At 39.6% G+C, this 16296-nt stretch overlaps 2 protein-coding genes across 6 annotated transcripts in view; one reads left to right on the forward strand and one right to left on the reverse strand.

The window, feature by feature from the left end:
* The window catches only part of LOC105677989 (uncharacterized), a 60328-nt gene extending 44324 nt beyond the window's left edge, over window positions 1-16004 (reverse strand). For 2 of the 4 annotated variants that reach the window (XM_067346902.1, XM_067346901.1), the window contains exon 1: window positions 15756-16004. In XM_067346902.1, coding sequence (XP_067203003.1) covers window positions 15756-15768 — 13 coding nt within the window. In that variant the 5' untranslated portion in view covers window positions 15769-16004. The remainder of the gene's footprint in view (window positions 1-15755) is intronic. The other 2 variants (XM_067346903.1, XM_012376922.2) reach the window with 1 other exon arrangement.
* sha (shavenoid) overlaps window positions 1-16296 on the forward strand; it is an 80338-nt gene that overhangs the window by 33689 nt on the left and 30353 nt on the right. The window contains exon 1 of one of the 2 annotated variants that reach the window (XM_067361294.1): window positions 16055-16283. The exons of the other annotated variant lie outside the window; for it this stretch is intronic. The gene's annotated coding sequence lies outside the window, so the exon portion shown is untranslated. Of the gene's footprint in view, window positions 1-16054; window positions 16284-16296 lie in introns of those variants that run through there. 2 annotated transcript variants of the gene reach the window in all.

A 16296-nucleotide genomic window follows, 5' to 3' on the forward strand; every position in this document is an offset into this window, starting at 1 on the left:
TGTGTTTGCCAGACTTCCGACTCCATGGCCACGGTTCTTCACGTTTGCAGATTTTTCTGTCGGTTTTAATGACGTCGAAAGTAAGTTTCCATATAGCGTCTTCCCTTTCGATGTGAAATCACATTTATCAGCGTTCTTCAGAAACTTTCACGCGAACGTTGACGGCGCTGTCTGGTTTGTCATTAAACGTACATCAACTGGATATTAAATTCGATTTCATAGATGCTGAATATTGTTTCGAATAAAATTGTCGCGGTTATGTGAACGGTTACAACATTTATCGCATTGCATAGAATTTAAGTGTGTATAGTGAAATATATGGCACTTCGTAATTTGCATTTAAAAAATGTAACATATTTATTGCTAATTGAAAGAAAAAAAAGAACAGAATATTTTTTACATAAAATATTCACACACATTATGCAACAAAAATCGATTTTGTTTGACTATTGAAGTATCAACTTTCTGCTGTTATACTGCGTTTTGCAATGATAAAATATGCTTTTTTACGCACCACCCGCCGTGTTAATTGTATAAAAAACCAAAAAAAAAAATGTAAAAAGTGGAAGGAGTTTGACTCTCGAAATTTGTTATCTTGTTTCACAGAAGCCGACCAACTTGTTCGGCATTCGTTGACAAAAAAATATGTGATCGTTTCACCGAAAACGCACCGCTACAAGATCTCTACGTCCGATAGCGACAATCACCGCGGTGATCGATGGAGTGATCGCGCGAAGAATCGGTTTATCAGGCGTGCCAAAACGATCGGGGGAGCGTAAATCCGCCTCCCTCTTTCCCCACCGATTGGGGTTCATTGCCACCGATTCTGGCCGATCGGCCGCTATGTCCGTTAAATATTACATTCCCGCTCATTTACATACTTACGCGTGTGCACACGCGTGTGCATGTGCCAAGAGCGTGGATGCATTATAATTTAGCACGCGCATAAGCGTCGATGATGACCGCCCGGCGATTGGTAAAAGACGGGATCCTGCAAACTCGCGCGCGTGATTGAATAAACAATGTTTAATTCAAAAGATATGGGAATCGCAGATGTAAAAGATGCTGATTATAACTTATACAGAATGTGGAAAAAAGAAACGAAAGGAAAAAGCCGTGCTGTCGCGCGAAATTTAATGCTGTATTAATATGTATTAATGTCGTATTGAAATGAGGAACTGATTATGCTCGCCCAAATTTGCATAAGAAATTTTACGAAAGAGCGCAGAAAACAAAAACACATCTGTATGCAAACATGCAGTTTTATCTTGCGTATTGAAATGTGGATTAATCATTTAAGGGTGTTAATATTAGGTCCTTGAATAAGTTCTCGCTGTTTCTTAAAAGATAGCGTAGCGGCACTCTGTGCATGGAATTTCGTACGGAAACGCATCAGCTAAGTAGTACTATATGTAACCTCAAATTCTAGTAGATACAGTTTACCACAGTGTCAACCACGTGTTTAATTACCTATTGCGAAAATGTCTACTTTTGTGCCAAATAAAGTGTTTTTGCGGGGAATTTTATTGCACTGCTTTATTCAAAAGAAATCTGCAGCTGAAGCACACAGAATTCTTGTTGAAACATATGGTGACAATGCTCTGTCGAATACGACATGCAGAGACTGGTTTAGGCGCTTTAAAAATAATGACTTTGACCTTGAAGATAAAGAACGTTCTGGAGCACCGACAAAGTTTGAAGACGAAGAATTGGAGGCATTGCTTGATCTAGATCCATGTCAGACGCTAGTAGAGCTCGGGAAAACATTGCAAGTAGATGCGTCAACAGTTTCAAAACGTTTAAAAGCGTTAGGAATGATCCAAAAGCAAGGACATTGGGTGCCGTATGAGTTGAAGCCGAGAGACGTTGAACGACGTTTTCTCATGTGTGAATTGCTGCTTCAACGGCATAAAAGAAAAGGTTTTCTGCACCGTATCATCACTGGAGATGAAAAGTGGATACACTACGATAATCCTAAGCGTAGAAAATCGTGTAAGCCCGGCCATGCATCAACATCGTCGGCAAAGCCGAATATCCATGGTTCGAAACTTCTGCTCTGCATTTGGTGGGATCAGCAGGGCGTAATTTATTATGAGCTGCTTAAACCTAATGAAACTATCACGGGAGCTCGCTATCGACTTCAGATGATGCGTTTGAGTCGAGCTCTAAAAGAAAAGCGGCCACTATACGGGCAGAGACACGACAAAGTCATTTTGTTACATGACAATGCTCGGCCACATGTGGCAAAACCAGTCAAAACTTACCTGGAAACGCTTCAATGGGAAGTTCTACCTCACCCGCCGTATTCACCGGACATAGCCCCCTCGGATTACCACTTGTTTCGGTCGATGGCGCATGGTTTGAGCGAGCAGCGCTTCCATTCTTTCGAAGAAACCGAAAAATGGGTCGATTCATGGATTGCGTCAAAAGATGAATCGTTTTTTCGACGGGGGATTCAATTACTGCCAGAAAGATGGGAGAAAGTGGTCTCTAATGATGGACAATACTTTGAGTAAAGTTATTGTAAGCCTTATATTTTAAATTAATGTTTTTTTTTAACAAAAAAAACAGCGAGAACTTATTCAAGGTCCTAATATGAATATGAAAGGATGGAATGCGAATTAATTAAAAGAAAACAAGATTCACTTGGAATGGAAGAAAGGAAAGGCGCACTTTCCTGTCTTTTTTTTACATTCTTCACTCTCTTTAAATAGTCCGTCAAATCATTAAACGGGCCAATAAATATTATTCTTGTCTCGCATCACCTCCACACTAGGCTCTCCCGCATCCGTATTTAGACAGTTCTCGCGTATTCTCAGGTGTATTTAAACAGTCCACATGTATCGCGGTCCGCGTTTACACAGCGCGTCTCAAAGCGCGCTGGAAATAATTTCGTGCGACTCCCAGAGAGGCAGGCAGGAGGTAGGCTGCGTAGCGATTGTACGAGTGTTGGAAATGATTTGTTTGCACCTGTCCCGCCGCGACGCGAAGAAATCGACACGGAATCTCGACTGACTAGTCAAAACCGAGAAACAAACCGGCGGCCGAGAGTTGGTCCCGAATGGGCGACGGGTTCTAAAGGCCGCAGAAAGTTCTCCTTTCTAACGGTCGTCAATTGAAGCGTTGCGTCTATGAGCTCGAGTGTGGAAGGCGCTCAACACCCAATCTCGCCGTAAGCAATTAATAACGGATAACTAGACGTGCTAAATAACCTGCAGTTCCACTGAAATTTTCTCGGTATGTTGTTTTTTTTTTTGCTTTTTTTTCACGTTCTAAATTACGTTAATCCTATAAAATACGGCTGCCAATAAAAGCCGATATCCTGTTAACCGTAACTGAGAGACTATCAAGCGAGGCAGAATTTAGAAATTTATATCAAAGGCTTGAAATAAATACGGTTATACGATACTTTCCCTCTAAAAAAAAAAAAAAAAAAAAAAAAAAAAAAAAAAAAAAAAAAAAAAAAAAAACAATTGTTGGCTGTAGAAAGCTGTCCGAAAAAGTAATTGTTGCTATTATATAGAGAATTATGTACATTTTTAAGATTTTTTTAAGAAAATGAAAAAGAATTTGACATATTTCGGGTTTCAATTTATCCATCCATTTCTTGGAAAATTGAATAATGCATGCTCGCTTACAGCTATGTGCAATTTCATTGGGTGGATCCCTCGGACCGTACGAACGAGAGACGCTTATCCAATTTATGTGCACTATATTTCGAGGACCGTGCCACAAAGAGGACCGTGCGGGTTTTCATTCGTCACACACGACCATATACGTTTTGAATTCTCCGATTTAATCGGCGAACGCTAAGTTGTGCGATTGGATCATAAATCGTGATACGGCGCGACCTTAGCCATGCCGGGCCCGTATAATTCGATCGGTTTAAATTCGCCATTACGGTCTATTTATCATCATGCCGGCCGATCAACCGTCCGTTCGCTAACTCGCGTCGCGTTAAATCATGGGAGCGACTTCACGTTGGTTATTCGAATTACAGTCGTTTATTAAATTAAAATTAAAGCATATTTATTGCTTCCTCCGGCGCTCGATTCTCTGAAAAATTTTGAGATGATCGCAACAATAAGCAATGAGCATTTCACAATAGATAATGACCAATAGCCATTTCATTCTTTTTTTTAATTTCATCTCTTTGTAGCTGCATTGCAGTTTGATCGAGCGTAACGTGCGGCATTTGTATGGATATTTATTCATCGATATTTCACAGGGCCATCGGGTTACTCTCAAAGCGCCCCTTAATACCCAGTCGCGCCCTTTCGCATTAAACCAATAAAGCACGCTCGATGGCATCGTTCTTCGGAAAACGTCAAGATCGGGCGTGTTCCTTCCAGGTAATCAATATGACGTATCAGGCGTTGTTTTTAATTCGCTTTCGAATACCGAAACGATGACGGGCGGAGAAGAAGTGCGTGATCCACTGGTTGCAGGCGGTGCCAAGCCCCGTTGATTTGCGATACGGTCGTCTCACAAGTGGTATTATTAGTGGACTGTAAAGTATTCGCCAACCTCGAAAATCGTACGTTTCGAGCGGGGCCCAATGTTCCCGAGATCTCTAGATGGCCGATTCGGGTTGTTGCCGTGATGCCGCTAAAAGCTCATTCAGATTCGCTTGATTGTAGGTAAGGTGCCAAAGCGGACGGATGTAATAACTTCGTACAAACAGTATCGCGTATTTAGCCCGAGATCTCTACACTGTAAAAAATTACTGACTGACAATTCAGACAAAAGTGTTTGAAGTTTTCTTACAGTCACATTGTCTGAATTTTCGGACAGAATATTGTCTGAATTTCTAGCTACAGTTGTCTGAATTTCTAGCTACAGTTGTCTAAATTTCTAGCTACAGTTGTCTGAATATTTCTGATCTCAATGCCTGAATATTCAAACACTTTTATCAGAATTTAGATGTGGTTTTTTTAAAATACTAACAATATATTTTGGTTTAAAGTATACTCAATGATGCGATGTTTCCTACCGGGCTTCCGACTCCCGAGCCCCACGCAAGCGAGAAGCGCGTACATGTTTTCGCTTGCGTGGCGCTTGGGAGTCGGGAGCCCAGTAGGAAACATCGCATCATTGAGTATACTTTAAACCAAAATATATTGTTAGTATTTTAAAAAAACCACACTTATCCAAACTTGTTTTTCACTGGTATACATATATTTTATTAAAAAACACAAACACCACGTGATCATAAAACTTTTCGGATGTAAGACTGATGACAGAGAACGAGATGTAAGTCGTAGTCGTGGACGTATGGTAAGGCAGAGAAAAACGTAAGTCGCGAAACGTATCTACACAATAACTTTTCACGACTTACGTTTTTCTCCGCCTTATCATACGTCCACGACTACGATTTACATCTCGTTCTCTGCTATCAGCCCAACTAATATTCCGTAATGGATTCCACGACGCGACGTCAGTTGAGACTGCTTCAACTGCATTTGTTACACTGCTACTGCGTCTTCGCTACTGCGCGAACATCCACGCATCGGGTTATAAAACCACAGCATGTCTGAAATTTTAGACAGATGCTGCTTTCAAATATGTTGTCTAATTTTTTGGACACCAATTCTAAATTTTTCGGACAGACGCGCCACTATTCTGACCTTTCAGAGAAACTACTCTGATAATTAAGACAGATTGTCTGAAATTATTTTCAGGCACCCAGATCTGAAAATTTAGACAAAAATGTGTCTGAATTTTTAGGCAATTTTTTACAGTGTAGATGGCCGTAGGTGTCGCAAAGAAAATATTACTCTGTCTGCACACTCCCGTGCATTATCTCGATATCGATGTAAATAAAAACAGTATTTTGATGTCGGCTACCACGCCGCATATATAATTAATCATGAAGGAAATTTCGTATTATTTCGATAAAACGTCGCCGCAGTGTAACACGCTTATCATGCAAAATGTTTTACAAAGAATGCATTAAGAGGTGATTTTCCTTCTCTTGAATATTGCATGGTGATTATTTGTAACTACAGTTATTTGAGAAAAATTTGCAGATTATATATAATTTGCTGAATAGCGTTAAATGAAAAGTTTAATGTATCGAGAAGCGTAGTTTGATACTCGCATTTGCATCTTTTTGCATTCCCCCGCGAGCAGAAGTATTATTTTAAAAGAGAAAAAAATCATTAATTTTTTTTAAATAGCTGTGCCGTCAAAAACTGCTGATAGGATTTCTTCTTTCGGATGATAAAATGCCAAAGGATGACCGAAAGTAATACACTTGTTACGAACGTATGATAGAGACGGTAACATCGATGCTCGCAATTCGTGACATTACAGAGCAGCAGGTGTAATCATGAATTGGCAGATTCCCATGCGAATGCAATTGGCCGATCAAATCTCAATGCTAAACAAATCAACCCGGGTCATCGGCATCGAAACCATAAATCGTATCGGACGCGATTGAAAGTCGGCCAACGAGAGTCAACGGCGGCTTTTGCTTCCTTATTAAAGGGACCGCGAGAGAAGAGACAGCGAGAGCTCTCTCCCTCGGATCGTGCACACGTGTGTGCGAGAAATCCGGTGCGAAAGTAGGCGGGAGTTAATCATCGTTAATTTCACGTTGAACAAAAACTATTAAAGAGCGTTCGAATAAATGCGATTATTTTTCGACATGTTTACAATATCAAAATTGCGCAAAACGACGATATCAAATTCTCGCGCGGTTATTTATTAATAATTCTGCAGATCGCGAAGTCACAAAACTGAAGAGTAACTGCACCTGCGTCATTAGAAATGCATTCTCGTTACGAATGCAATGATCTATATTTTTCGTGCATCTTGCGAGCGATTACTCACACCGCAACCGGTTGATCTACCTGTCTGCCTCGGACAGAGCACATCAAATATACGCATGTGCGATTTATCCTTGAACATATTACATTGTTCTAACGGTACAAAGTGTAAGATTTCAAAGCAGTATCAATTTTTTTCTATTTATTCGCTTGATTCTCTTTATTAACCACATTTATGCATTTACTAATTTTTGTTGTACTTGAGTTTTTCTAAAAGGCGGCAAAAAAGCACGCCGGTTTCTCAGACCAATAATACGAATCAATAGACAAAATTAGACGACATCGAGAAATCTGACGAGTTTCAACGTGCGATGATGGAAGGCCGTTCGCCATCGTTAGATACCGATTATAATAATTTTTCCTATTCGATTTTAGTATTCGTGTCATCGATTGTAATTCTCCGCAGAGTTAATAATGATTTCACAATAATTCCGAACACAACATCTATAAATAACCGCCAAAAATAACACTATTGGATGAGTAGCTTCCGCAATAAAAGGTAATTTCTCCGCGAGTCAATCTTCGATAATTATCGGCTTGAAATCAACGAGAATCATATATCGATCCCATGCTAGAAAAAATATATTTAATATACACATATTTATTATAAAATTCAATATGCATATTATAAAATATATGTGTATTATTTATGTGTACATATGTGCATGACTCGACAAATGTAACGCGACAATTTGCATATTAATAAAGCGCAGTTTTTGTTTATTTAAGCGTAGAAAAATATTCTGCTCGCCGAGACGGCATGTAAATTCCCATAAAGCGTTAAAGCAACCTGCCGCAGATTTATGCGCGTGAAAGCGAGAAATGGCGATACGGCCATTATATTTTTTTTTCCTCGTCTGTCAATCGTGCGATTTTAGTATCCGCGTCATTGACTGTGATTCTCCGCAGTGTCGGACTTAATAAGGATTTATAAATAACGGTACAAGAGAACATATTGTGTATGAACTGTACGATGTTCCGCGGAGAAGTATATTGCTACAGATGGTTGAGGAGCCTTTGTATCGAAACTTTTAGATTATCAGGTATGGTAACTACGTTGCACCTCATCGGCACCTACTTAATCTCTGTCTCGCGTAATCATCCACGCAGTATAGTTAATTTCGGATCATCCCGCGCCTGCTGACGCGCACTGACTGTTTTATTTCGCAACGCAACAGTCGCCGATGTGCCATTTATCGAATCACCTCGCGATTTTACGTTTCGTACAATTCTCGTCCATCCTTAACGATCCCGTCGAAATCGACAGAAATGTGCGAGCCTTCATCTTGTCTCAATGGAAAGAATCTTTGAAAGGTTGTCCGTATCCATCGAAACCACCTTACATTCAGTCGCGACAAAAAATAAATAATTATGGGTTTGAATCGAAATACTCGACGATTTTGCAGTCCCAAAGAATTTTTTTCTACAGAACCAAAATTTCTCTTGCAAATGCGGTTAATTAGTGCGCACAGACCGTCTTCAACCGTTTCTCACTATTTCTTAGTTCATTAACATTGACACGTTGAATGCCGCGCAAATATCAACTAAATTCACAAAAGTCAAATTTTTTTATTTCTTAAATGTTAATGATTGTAAATCAACACGTCAGTATCACTGATCGTAATGTTTAATGTGTCGAGAAGAAATCGCGCGGGACAAGAATCTTGGCGCAGGACTCGTAAACCCGATACACTAAAGCGCTTAACCGAGGGTAAAAGCGAATTTTATGGCATCCCATCTCGACGCGATACGACTCACTCAGTTGCGAAAAAACACGCAACCCTTTATCGCCGTTAAAAACCTCGTGTTCATTTTTTTTTTCTCTCATACAATCAAGCAATGTAGCGCGCGAAAGGGAGTAAAACGAAGAGACGACGAGGAGACTTTGCCGTGACGACGAAACGACAGCGACGCCCTTGATGAGGCCGCAAAATTATAGCGTGAGGCCCAGACGCGCTCACGGCCCGAGGCGAGTCATGGTAGGCCCATCTCGAGCAAGAGTAAAACCCGTCACGATTAATCAAAACTTTCTTTGGATGCAAAGTCTACGCGCGTGGGATGAATAGCGGACGAGACAAAACAAAAAGACCGTTTGCGTGCTACCGGCAACGTCGTGTACGGCGCAATCGGAGTTTCGATAAATACTCGCCACTAATATGTAGCGTCATCGGATTCGCGTATTTTTTATTCGGCATTCAATAACGATCACCCGTCGTGAAATAAATTGACGCGATACTCCGCGGATCATGCGATACTTTTACGGTAGGGAAAATGTGCATTTTTTTTTGCCTTATATCTCTTTCGCAGATTCATCCTTACTTACGGGATGTATTTTGTTTGTTTGCCTTCGAAATTGCACTTATATAGGACCCGCCTACCGCGCAACGGACGCCGCAATACCGATAATTGTAACAGCAATTGAAACTTCAAGAGAATTTTTCGTGGAAACAAGTAGTTGTATCAATCTCACTCCTGCGCCACTGCAGTCGAAATTATCGGAACCAGTACTTTATCGAGTGGTTATTTTTTGTTGTTCATCATGCAATCAAACCTATTGGATAATATCGACAGATGTCTGGCTGAGAAATCAAGCAGGCGTCATGTCAAGCTGGAATTTCTCCCGCTTTCGACGTATCCACAATGTTTCCTGAAGTTTATTCCACGCAACAGATACTTTTGAAACTTTAATATTGTATATAATCTCTTTCTTTATTTCTAACGTTTCAGTTGTAAGACGCGTATTAAGACGTTTTATGATACAATCCTTTTCAGGACACAAGCTTAATGATCAGATTTAATTCTATAATTGCAGAACTTACAATTGTAATTTAATGTAATTATATTTAATTCTGCAAGTACATAATGACGACTAAAGTAGTTTGTATGTGGTAAACGGTTGAAGATGTGTGTGCATTGTCGATCGACGCTTAAATAAGACTGGAAGAGCTAGCACTTAAAACACGCGATCGATTCTCGCATGATTGATGCGGTAGCCGCAATTTTGCCGTTGCACGCCCACAATTTGTCGGTCGGTTATTCATTATGCGAGTGCGAGCGTGGAGGCGCCGGGCTGCATCTCTTTGACAATGCGCCGCAATTGCGAAGAGCCGCACACGATGCCTCAAAGCGGTTTCGCGCGCGCCAAAGCAGTACGATATGAATCCCGGCGTATTGATCATCGGCATCGATCATAATGAAACAAAATTGTCGAAAAATCGACAATTTGCAGCACGCAAACACAACCACAGCCGCTACGCGACGTAACGTGACGAAAGGAGAGGTGAAACGGCATATGCGATCGCACTTATCACGTGCGTTATGCAAATGCGAGGACACCTCCGGCCAGAGCGCGTAAATATGCAGCTTGAAGACCCAAAATTCTAATTGAAACATGCAACGGTACGCGCGTCGCATTCCTGGTATTATACCAAACGACTGCTCTCGGACCCACCTCGCAATCTTCGCTGTATTACTATCTCTCTCCACCATCGTCATACACAAGTAGACGCACACGACACGACTTCTTCTGCCTCATACGACGATCGCTCACGCACGATAGCGAGACGCTGCGCTTTGTAACACCTGTGATTTCAAGCGGAGACAGGCGGACCGATGTACGGACCGACCAATCACAGGGCTTTAATCTCGAAATTATAACCTGGAAGTAGCGCGCAAATATCGATCTTGGTGGCACACGAATATCAATGCGAAATTTGCTCTACGTGGATAGTCGATGCAAAAAGTGGATTACCAACCGAAATGGCCGATGATTATCAGCGATTTTTTGAGCAAATTTTTGAAATATGGCAGCACTATAATTCATTAATAGAAACCCATTAAAATTTTATGGATTTGCTACTTAAAAAAAAAAGAAATAAAGACGGAATTACAGTAATTTTATTAACGTAATTTAGATCGTTATCAGATTTAATGTAGTTGGAATTAATAAAGCGTAAAAGTAAATAAAAAAAAAAAACAAAGAAAAATTGCTCGGTACAAGTGTTGTCGGATTCGCACGGTGAAACGTTTGAAAATTATAGATACTTATATAGAGAGAGAGAGAGATACTGAAGAGGAAGAAAGTTCGACTACTTGTCTGCACTCACGCGACTGAAGTTCAAACACGAAGTTTCACGCACATCTGTCGTTGTACGCGCGGAATGACCGAGAAATTGATTCTGTCAGAATAAGAAATTAATATCTCTATTAAACCGCCGATAGAATTCAATCATCTTCTGTCATAATGTAAGCATCATTAAGCTTTAAATGTCTAGGAATCCTTGTGATGGCCACTTAAGAGACAGCATGAAATGAAATGATCGAGCTATATACGTATGCCGTGTCAGAGTGCCGTGTTAAAACGTCTATATCGATAAATAATTTATTTATATAAAATCACATAATTAACAAAAGATATCTACATTTCTACTTCGTATAAAAATTCGTGTAAAAATACTTTTATTAGTTGAAATTTTATAGTTATATTTTATTCACCGTTTTATATCGACTTTTGACTACATTATATTTCTTCTTCGCTATCATGAAAAATGGATTCGCTTAATACATTTACCGAGAAACTATTAAAATCTTTTTAAGATTTAAATATTATTCATGACGCATATATTTTATCTCACAACATCTTTGTATCTTTCTTCCTACAATAAGGAAACTAAAAACCACCAATGTTATTATCGGCGAAATTTATGCTTATAAAAATTACTTGAGACTATCAGCGAGCGACAAATATTAAACAGCGAACGAATTTACGACCGCGTTTTTGCTCGCGTTCGGCGCATTTCATCGCGTTTTCTTAATTAAGGAGAGATCCATGTAACGACATTATTTAAAAACGAGTCAGTAGCGCGACGCGACACAATTTATCGTTATTATCCGTAATGACTACCGTTTATACTTTATTAAACTCTTGTACTGCCGTGACTTGCTATTGAAATCGCGCGTAAGTAAGCTCGTTCAAGGAGACGCACTTGCGCCAGGCATCCGTCACGTACGACCGAGACATCTTGCGCAGCCTACGTATGAGAAACAGGTTACTGATGAGAAACGACTCGAAGAAACGCGGGATACGAGCCGGAACGAGAGAAAAGAAGGAAAGAAAAACCGGTGAGAGAAGACACAGAAAGAGGGAAGCGCATTATGCATAGTAATGATCTATTTAAGAGCGAAGTGCTGAAGCCGCCGACAATTAATTAGACACTTTTGGACAATATAATTATCGACTTTTATGAGTCGTGCATGAAAGGCAACGCCTTTCAGTGATCGAATTTCGAAAGAAATGCTGTAATTATCGATACAATCGGGAAGAATTTCGGCAAACAAAAACGATGAGTGTGCGACCTGAGTAAAAGGCGGTGCCTTATAAATAAAAATGCAATTTCTTTACAAAAATTCGGCAATTCCTGATCGGGCAAAAAAATAAAATTAATGAGTTATAATAGAGTTAAAATTCCATTAAAAAAGAATTAATTTTGCATCAAATCGGAATCTGTTGAAAAGAAGAGAACATCCGCATATTGATACACTCCTCATATACTTATGTGATACGCTTATTCAGCTTTACATTTATGACGTAAAAAAAAAATGTGTTTCGTAGAGTTCGTAAGATATAAGTTAGTCTGAGATCAATATTCGCCGATAGCGTTGAGCCGATAAAAAAACGGTGCCTATCAGGAAACAAATTATATGCCCTCGAGTATTAATTGATATTCATGCTTCATTAAGTATCGAGTTCCAAGAGCAGCATAATGCTGCGTTAAACATATATCATTCTTATATACTTTTATGTCTTATATGTAAATCATCAAAACTCGCACCGAAATTACCGAATATTATGTCAAGACATAAATTCCGTAATCTATGTCACCTGCTTTTGCTAACCGGAGATGCAAATTCTCGCGCTGTCTAGTCATTTTAATGCTCGCGCCACGCCGACAATCGATTTAACACCGTCACAAACATCCCAATATATCAACTGTAGTTTTTGACAAATATTTCAATCAATTACTCCCGGCTACTTTATCTCGATGCAAGAATCTTTTGCAAAAATAGAATTGTCACAGAATATTTCTTAAAAATATTTTTATGTAAATAACTTTTAACTCGTCAGCTTTTATTTTTTTCGCCACTGTGCGAACTTTTTACTGTCCCCGTTATAAATATCATAATATTTAAACGAGGTAGGGATGATTAATTGGCGCCTGGCTCGACTCGATTTCGTTATGTTAAACTTGCGAAGTAAACAGACGTAAGAAGGGGAGTGTTTCGGACTTGGCATTCTTTCTGTAATGTACGAGCAACAGGTGGCAATAATTAGCGGCATATCTGAGCGCCATGGAAGTATTTTTATGCCTATCGGCCTTTAAAAGGCGCCGGTTTCGTATTTCGGCGACCACGGAGAATCATACCATGAAGAAATCATTCGGAATGCACCGCTCTTTTCACGGCGACAGTAATTACGAAGGCACACGAAAACGGCTTTAACAGTGTGGGTTCGCATGTATTTATGTATTAACGGTTACCCAGAACAATCCGGTGACAGTGAGAGCTTTAGGACTTTGCCTCAAATTTGTAACGACGTATTAGCAATAAATATCAAATATCTTGTCTACTGTATGCATACATGTATGTTTCTTGGCATTATAATGCATTTGCTTAACGATCACTCTGTTATTTTGAAACTGAAATTAATTTTTAGTCTTTATGATGTTTTCGCTGCATAAAATACGAATACTTTTTATTTATACGAATAGAGCATATCTTAATATTAAAAAGTATATTTTTAATGCACAATTAGTGATCACTTTTAACGTCGTTTGATAATAAATGCGGATAAATCGGTTTCTAACGATTTAAAACAACAAGAATAATGAATTTCTTGTATAAATTAACTTTTTACGCAACGCGTTATAACATGTTTATCAAAATTGTTTTCGCATAAATTATAGTTATAGCTAGTTTATGGATTCCGTTTTAGATAACAATCAGTTCAAATTGACATTAAATCGCTGATTCACATTCCCCTCATGCGTGCAATAAACGCTGATTCTAACGAGTCATCTCTAACAACTCTGACGAAACGTCAACACTTCGCGTTCCGAAACATTTCTATAAATTCCACATCGATCAAGAAAAAGTGACCTTTCCGATATTGATGTCACTATCTAGAAATTGCTGCTTTCTACCATTATTCTGTGATCACTCTGTTCATTGGCCGTGACTGTTGGCACTGTTACGAAATAAGTCGCCTGCATGACGTACGAGCGCATTCGCACTATCTAAATCACTATAATTTGTCATTGAAAATAGGTGCGCGCACAAATTGTTTAAACTTTACGGATTTACAAACAGGTTATTTCCTTTATTTCTGATACTTAAAGCGTAGCCGAAACGATCGTTACAGTCATAAAATCATAAAAAAGTTTCGAAAATCGCATGCTTGTTCTTAGTACTTTTTATTTTTACTATTTTGTGCCGATAAGAGAAAGTGTGTATGAATGGCTCATTCTTGGCGCTCTACGTAAAAACGCCAGGCAATCTTGATCAATAGAAAATAGTTGTTTAGAAAAAATGTTACTTAAAGTTTCGGATGGAATAATTTAATCTTTAGATTTATCGCCCACGTTATTGTCTAATTACTCAGAATTTTTGTCGAATAAAGTCGTAATGACACATTAAACAGTTATGAACGCTAATTATAATATTATGTCACGCGTGTTTCGTGTGAAAATAATCGAATCATCATTATAACGTTCTCGGGTATCATTACGCGTCTTCCATCCGGGTTACAGTCTCTTTTTTACGCGTAGACTGCAATCTCCATTTGTGCAACGAGAATCGTCTCGCTAGATTAACGCCGCGAGACGCGATACACCGCGATGCACCGTGTGCTGGCTGGAAAAGAAAAACGCGATTTGGTCCCGATATCGCGCAGCGGGGATGCTCGTGCGCGCGCGCGAGACCGGGTAGAAGAAATTCAGGATGGCTAACGTGTCCCGTAAAGAGCCGTCCGACGACCGCAAGTATTATATCGCACACGTTGGATCTTCTGCGGGCCATATAATACGAGCTTTGAGACGTCGTTGCATCGATATAAATTACACCGCGCGCGCGACCGGACCAATAGAGCAAGAAACACCGGCGGGCATAGAGCTTAACGTTATGCACAATCGAGCTGATGGCACGCGTAAGATAACACGTGCCGCCGCGTTGCAACGTGCGGAACGCGGGACAAAATCGGATGTGCATCTGGTGCAGGTGCCGGCGAACATAAAGGGATGCGGAGCTTGTACTTCCTGTTACATACGTCGGCTTGCTGGCACGGTCGCGTCTTCAACGTCTCGCGATCGGTCACGCTATGCGTTAGAGATACAAGTTGGCGTATCATTAAACCCAACTAACTGCATCTCTATTTTTTATTAAATGTAGTCTAAATTGTCGATTTCCTGTTTGTTAAATCCTCTAAATTTTTAACGTTTTACAACTTTTTATAATATATGTATATTCTTTGAGAATATTATTGTGTTTCTAAATTCTTATAAAATTCAGAACATAAATAAGCAAATTGCGTCGATGAAATGATTCTCGTGTACAAATTTCATTCATGCGATGAAGGGGAATCGTCATGATATCCCGGCGAGAAAATGACGTATAGTGTCACTTATAGTGTCACCATTTGATTGAGAGGTGATAGACATGGAATAATCAAGAATAATCAAGATTCTAATATAAGATTATGATAGATTAAGTTGAACTTTCAATTTGAGGGCTTTTCTGCGTGTTGCATGGAAGTCGTGATACGCCGCATATCAATCAAAGCGCATAATTTGTTTAAGTTCTCGCCTTTTTGGCAACACAGCTCATTTTATACTTTATATAAATATATACGTGTCATGATGAGAGCATACTTACTGGACATAAGCATCTAGAGGACGCGAAACACAGAAGATCCGTTTTTGTCGCATGTCTCCACGTCCAGTTTTCGCCGAGTTATAGCGTTGTAAAGATCCGGCACGTGTGCACGCTATTTATAGATGGATAAATACGGAAACTAGACTAGACGTCTATTTTTTGCGCACAGATGGTATGCAGCTATTATTACGTAACTATTATTACGTGAATTAACACAGCGATTACGGTTTTGGGCACATAACGGTACAACTATCAGCCGACCAGCTGACCAATAGTAAGAATTCGAGTCAGGGTCACGTGATTGCGTCATCGTCGATGCTTTGTCCCTCTATCGGGATCACCGAAAAACACGATTAAAAGTCAATAGATAGAATTGTCAATATCTTAGCGCGGAGAAATGGAGCGGACAAGCTTTTGCTTGAAGGATACGATTCCAACACTTCTAATAAGACTAGAATCATTCATCTCGGATAATCGATGTGTGAGAAGCATCATCAATTAATCACAAAAATCAAATCAACCTTCTCGGTACGTAATATAA

The sequence above is a fragment of the Linepithema humile genome, chromosome 1, assembly GCF_040581485.1.
Source record: "Linepithema humile isolate Giens D197 chromosome 1, Lhum_UNIL_v1.0, whole genome shotgun sequence".
NCBI lineage: Eukaryota > Metazoa > Arthropoda > Insecta > Hymenoptera > Formicidae > Linepithema > Linepithema humile.